Here is a 5,737-nt window from a genome sequence, read left to right as displayed (position 1 = left end):
AAGGCACTATAACAAGTCGTTAATTTGCACTGAATTTATAATTGTCAGTATTAACTCAAAGAAATTACTATTATTTATTTTTAGTGAGCGGTGAGCTTGACAGTTGCTACACAAACACCGGGGTTAAAAAAAACAGGCGAAAAGTAGGATACTTGAACCCACAATGAACTATGGGTAATGAAGTTCTGACACAGTACTTGAAAGACAGCACCAGTGCCGTAATGGCACTAGAGGGCGCATAGATCATGTTGATGTGGATAATGCCGCTGAATGTCACCTTTCAGGACCCTGAGCCAGAAATAAATATTGTATATTGACTGATTGATATACCTTTATTAGTCCCACAAGGGGAAATTTCATGTTAAGGCTGCCGACCTATTGCACGTAATGGCGTGTGTTTAAGATGTTTGTTTCTTGACCTTGGAACCGCAGTAATTTGAAAGGGTTCTAGTTCACCAAGGTCCTGGCAGACTTAGGAGCTTGAAAATAGGGCAACTGAACTTATTTAAGTTTGTTGAGGAAGTTTTGCCTCTCATCCAAGAGGCTTCTTCAGTTCTAAAACCAAAAGGTGGAGAGCGCTGGGTATTTAAACTCTAGTGGAGGTTGTCTCTTAGGAGGTGGTCGTTGACCCACTATTAATCATGTGTGTAAACACATGAGCCAAGGTATGAAAAAAGGCGTGGATCATTACTAACAGTAACAGTAATGATTCAGGTGAAACCATCGTTTTTGGAGTCCATATTTCGAAACACATTGAGGCGACTGATGTTTGAACTAGCGCAATATAAATACATCTGAGGCTTTAGGATATTTTTAAGTGCAGGACACAGGTAGGACACAGACACAGATTATTGCCATTTTGTGAGATTTTATTTGTTTATCACAGGTACAGTAAAAACAAAGGTACTTAAACTTTTATATAGTAAAATGATACATAACAGTGAATATTACCGATACATCCAGAATACAATGCACAGCTGTAATCAACAAAACCAGACCACCTTAAATATAAAAAAAAATATATTAATATTACACAGCCGTTAAATAATCTACAGACATCTTCAGCTATTAAAGCTGCCGAGGTTTTCTTTCTTTGGAAATCCCTTTCTCTCTAAAGCAAAGATAATGTGTACTGTTGCAGACTTACGTGTAACTCCTACTAAGAAAAAGGAGCTTATCCTACGTGAGATTAACATGATTGGTGGGTTTGTAAAAATGAAGGCAGGTTTCTTTAAATTTTCACTGTGAAATGACAGTGCTCTTATAACTGCTGCTAATTTACAGTTCTACAAGTGTGAAACATGAAAAAAAAGACTTTAAAAAAGGGGGAACTACTTAGGCTTAGGGGGTGAACCGCGACAGTTACTAAACGCGTGCAATAATTTTGATGGTGTCAGATTAAAAAATAGACTTTAGACTATAGTGCTTCTGTGCTTCAAGAGTCTCTGACGAACACACACACACCTTTTTTTTTTTTAGAAAGTGCACATGAAATTACAGAAGAAGCCATCCTCAAGCAAAATTCAAGTTGTCCAATCATAGACGACCAGGTCCTCGGACGCTGATTGGTCTGACGCCACCGTCACATGTCATAGTTACGTGTATTCACAGAGACGTCTACGCTTCTTCTCGGTTCCTTCTACTTTTCATCAGAGGGGGCTTACGTACCGGCAAAAAAAAAAAACAAAAAAAAAACTACGCTTAGTAATGAACGCCGTGACATAAACGAAGCTCAGGAACTATCCAAGTCAAACACAAAAGCTCCACAACCGAGCAATTCACAATGGTTTTAGAAACGATAGCAAAAATAATAAAAGTCCAGCTTCCAGCCTACCTCAAGAGGCTACCGCTGCCGGAGACCATCGGCGGATTTGCGAGGTTAACAGGTAATTAGCAGCGGCTGTGTTGCACTTCAGACAGTCCTGGGGTGATGAGTAGTAAACTCGTGGGAGACAGAGTTTTTTACTCCAGCTAGCTGCTTCTTCAAACGCTGCTTTAGTAGTGTCGTGAAGAGCAGTCCTACAAAAACAGGGATTATGTCCCAGAGTGCTTCTTTGAGTCATGAAACAGCTAAGCGTAAATCTTTTGTGCTTCTCTGTGTGTGTCAAAGACAAAGTAATGACCTTAAGGTCGTGCTTGTTGGTTGTTTGCGTCTGCTTGAATGTTCAAACACTCGTGATAATAACCACGAATTCGTTATAAGTTATAACTTTACAAACATTGTCTTTTTGTAAGTGAAGTCCTATGAATGGTGTGATGCTAATTGCTAATTATCTGCATATCGCTTGTGTAAAAACGATTTTTCTTAATTATCCTGCTCATTCGAGCACTGGCCAAACTGTACTTTTGTGAAAAGCAAGTTTTAAACACATTTGGGTTTTTTTGCACCATATGATCATCTGGTGGCGCTCCTGCAGAAGTATTTTAAATTATTTTGAATAAATCATACAAATGCGTCTGTATTGAGACTCTCTCGGGGCCCGTTTTGCATACTAATCTACTACTCTGTGGTCCCAGCTGCGCTGACTCTCTCAGACTGTTCTGTGAACTCTTAACATCACACTTAGTGTCTGCTGAGCCAGTTTAACTGAGAACCGAAATGCTGAACTTTGGCAAGTCTTGCGCAGTTTAAATATAGGAACGGAAGAAGTAAACCAGGGCTTCATAAAGTCAATTCAAAACTTGATCTTTTGAGCCAGCATAGATCATTGAAAAGTTTTGGATTTGTGGATGAGCACGGAACTACAGGCATGTGTAGTTATAATACTTCTGAGTCTGCCTGAAGGAAGCATGTGCAGTTGATACTCTTTGTAGTATCATGATAGCTTGACCACAACACAATGAAAGGCACAGAGAGTGTCACATACACCCTTTGGTAATGGCATTTACATCACTAGCTAACCCTTGTGGAGAAAGTAAAACATTAGTATAATGTCCATCTGAGAAGGCCTTCAACCAAAAACAACACTCTTCTTTTGGGAGATGGCGTTGGTTAATACTCACTGACAGGCTTAATATTAGTGGTTTCAAGTTAAAACCTAGTTATGAAGGCCCTGCTAACTGTCAGTTTGTCCTAAGCAGCAAAGTGGGTCAGTTCATATTAGATGACGGTGCATAGCCATTCTCCCACATGCAAAGACATCCCTTTTGAACTGCGTACAATTTGTTAAAAGGATTAAGGATTAGAAATGTCCCATTAGGCATCAGAATCCTTTTAACCCGCATAAGGGTATTATCAAAAGCTGGGGTCTGACACAGTGCTAATAGTGAAATTACACAGCTGTCTTTAATCCCGACTGTGTCTTCACCATGTATGGTGGAGCATAAGGCGGGTTTTCCCAGAGCACTTTTAAGGTCTCGGTGTGGCATTTCCCCTGGTAGCTGTTGGTGTGATATGACACTCAAGTTGGATCGAGTGTAATAATACATTAGCAATGCAGATCAGACACAAGCTATACAAGAAATGTGGACCCGAGAATCTGCCTGCTTCCAAAATTCAGTTGATCCACATTCTTAGCGTACATAAATCACTAAGATTTCTCTTATGCATTATTTATGCAAAATGATGCTTATAACTTCATACTGGTACTCAATACTTATCGTATTATTTTATTACTTGTTATTCTTTTTCGTAAAAAAAACCCCAAAACTATTTATTTATTACTTTTTAAAAACATTTGTTTGTTTTTTCATTATTCTGTCTCTTTTCGCTCTGGGACCGTGTGTACATAATTTCGTTCCACCTCATGTTAACATGTGGTGCAAATGACAATCAAGCTCCTTGAATCCTTGAAATGATTGCATATATGAGGCTTGACTGGCTCACTAATGAGTTCATCAGGATGAGGAAGAGTGTTGAAGATGTGTTTTTGTCACACTTGACAGATAGTGCGAAATTTAGTTGAGGTCAGTTGATTTATATAGCCCCAAATCACAATAATAGTATAATTGTGTTTTATGTCATAAAGACCCCATAATGAAAGAAAGAAACCCAAACAATCACCCCTCCCCTCTCCACGAGCAAGCACTTGGTGATGGTGGGAAGGAAAAACTCTCTTAACAGGAAGAAGCCCCCAGCAGAACCAGAAACGCACTTGAAACGGTAGTGATAGAGTAAAAACGTTTCTTATGTATACATTTCATATGAGTACTAGTACTGGATCATCGACATATATGATACATTTCCTGTCAGTTGGTTTCATCTCTAATCTGAATAGCCAGTAGTAAATGCCAGTTTTAGGACCATAGAATCCAGTTACACATTGTATGCTTGTGTTTTTCTTCTTCAGCTAATGTGTGTATGTTGTTTATGCTATAATATCTATAGTGTCTGAGTGGCTCCGGTTGCTTCCTCTTCTGGGTATCTTGGCTTTGCTCGGCTATCTCACCATTCGCCCCTTTCTGCCTAAGAAGAAGAAGCAGAGGGACAGCCTGATCAATCTGAAGATCCAGAAAGAGAACCCAAAAGTGGTCAATGAGATAGACATTGAGGACCTGAACAGCGCAAATGTGTGTTACTGTCGCTGCTGGCGCTCCAAAACTGTAAGTCTTTTAGTATTTTCTGAAGTACACTGTTAGTAAACCTAAATATTGTTAACACAGACTGCAGGATACATTTCTGTGTTACCCACATTATCATTATAGCTTGTGATTTATTGATAAACCCCTCTAGTTAAGCTGGGACAAGTGTTTGGGCATTCTGCTTCTTGCTGATCAGTTAATATTGTTTCCTGTTTTAGTTTCCTGTATGTGACAAGTCACACTTAAAGCACAACGAGCTGACTGGAGACAACGTGGGACCGCTCATACTTAAAAAGAAGATACTATAATCAACCACTGATCAGATTTTTTTCTCTAAACAGTTTTTCTTGCTCTTGTCTTGGTGTTATATTTACTTAAAAATAGAAACCACACTCTGTTTGAAAGCTACATTTTGGATACTTTAATGATAGTTTGCAATAAGGGAAGTTTTTAAAAAAGGAAAAAAAAAGAGTAACTTCGTTTTTGTGTGGTCCTTTTTGTTCATTGTTCACGTTTGTTGTTTAACAGAGGAGCAGTTTTATTTGACTGGGACCACTTTGAGGGGGAAACTTGAAACATAACTGCATAATTGCAGTAACTTTATGATGCATTTATCTAATGTGAGGCCATCAGGGGAGAGGTTTTGCAGATAAATGTCTGTTTAAATGGAGTCCTCAAAACTAGTCTGACCTTCCTTCGTTTTGGATGAGATTGGACAGCTTTTTTTTTTTTTCCTTCTCCTTTTTCTTTAATTCCTTTATTTTGTTTGCTTCAGATATGTGTGCCAAATACTAACATTTCCATACTTAATGGATGTGACATATTTTAAGTTATTGTGTGTATGGGAGGCTACTTATTCTTTAAATCTGTTTTACTCATAGCCTTTAAATGTTGAGTTTTACATTTTGTATTCAGTTCTGTTGCCTTAAGACATTTCAAACCACATCAAAGTAATTTCAGGATAAATCGTGTTTCACTAAACTTTCAAGGTCTGAAAATGTCTGTTTCCTTAGGCTTTTGTCATATCTGTATGAAGTTGTCTTGGAAAATTTTCTTCATTAATGACTATCAATAATAAATCTGCATTTTGTTTTTTACAGTATAACTGTTCATGAGCTTTGCAAGATAACGGTGTGAATTTATTCATGATAGATGGTAGAAATAAAGAGAATTTTGGCATCTTTAATGTTTGTTAAATTAATGAGATGTGTCATGT

The 5,737-nt window shown here is 38.1% G+C and overlaps 1 protein-coding gene across 1 annotated transcript; it reads left to right on the top strand.

The window, feature by feature from the left end:
• Window positions 1-1,676: 1,676 nt before the first annotated feature.
• Window positions 1,677-5,687, top strand: cisd2 (CDGSH iron sulfur domain 2). Its single transcript, XM_063476230.1, has 3 exons — window positions 1,677-1,886; window positions 4,328-4,542; window positions 4,740-5,687. The coding sequence occupies exons 1-3, from the start codon at window positions 1,784-1,786 to the stop codon at window positions 4,827-4,829; spliced, it is 408 nt and encodes a 135-aa protein (XP_063332300.1). The 5' UTR covers window positions 1,677-1,783; the 3' UTR covers window positions 4,830-5,687.
• Window positions 5,688-5,737: the final 50 nt, after the last annotated feature.

Source organism: Pelmatolapia mariae, linkage group LG6 (genome assembly GCF_036321145.2).
Source record: "Pelmatolapia mariae isolate MD_Pm_ZW linkage group LG6, Pm_UMD_F_2, whole genome shotgun sequence".
Classification (NCBI taxonomy): domain Eukaryota; kingdom Metazoa; phylum Chordata; class Actinopteri; order Cichliformes; family Cichlidae; genus Pelmatolapia; species Pelmatolapia mariae.
Note: the sequence above shows the minus strand (reverse complement) of the source record. Positions and strands in the feature narration are given on the sequence as shown.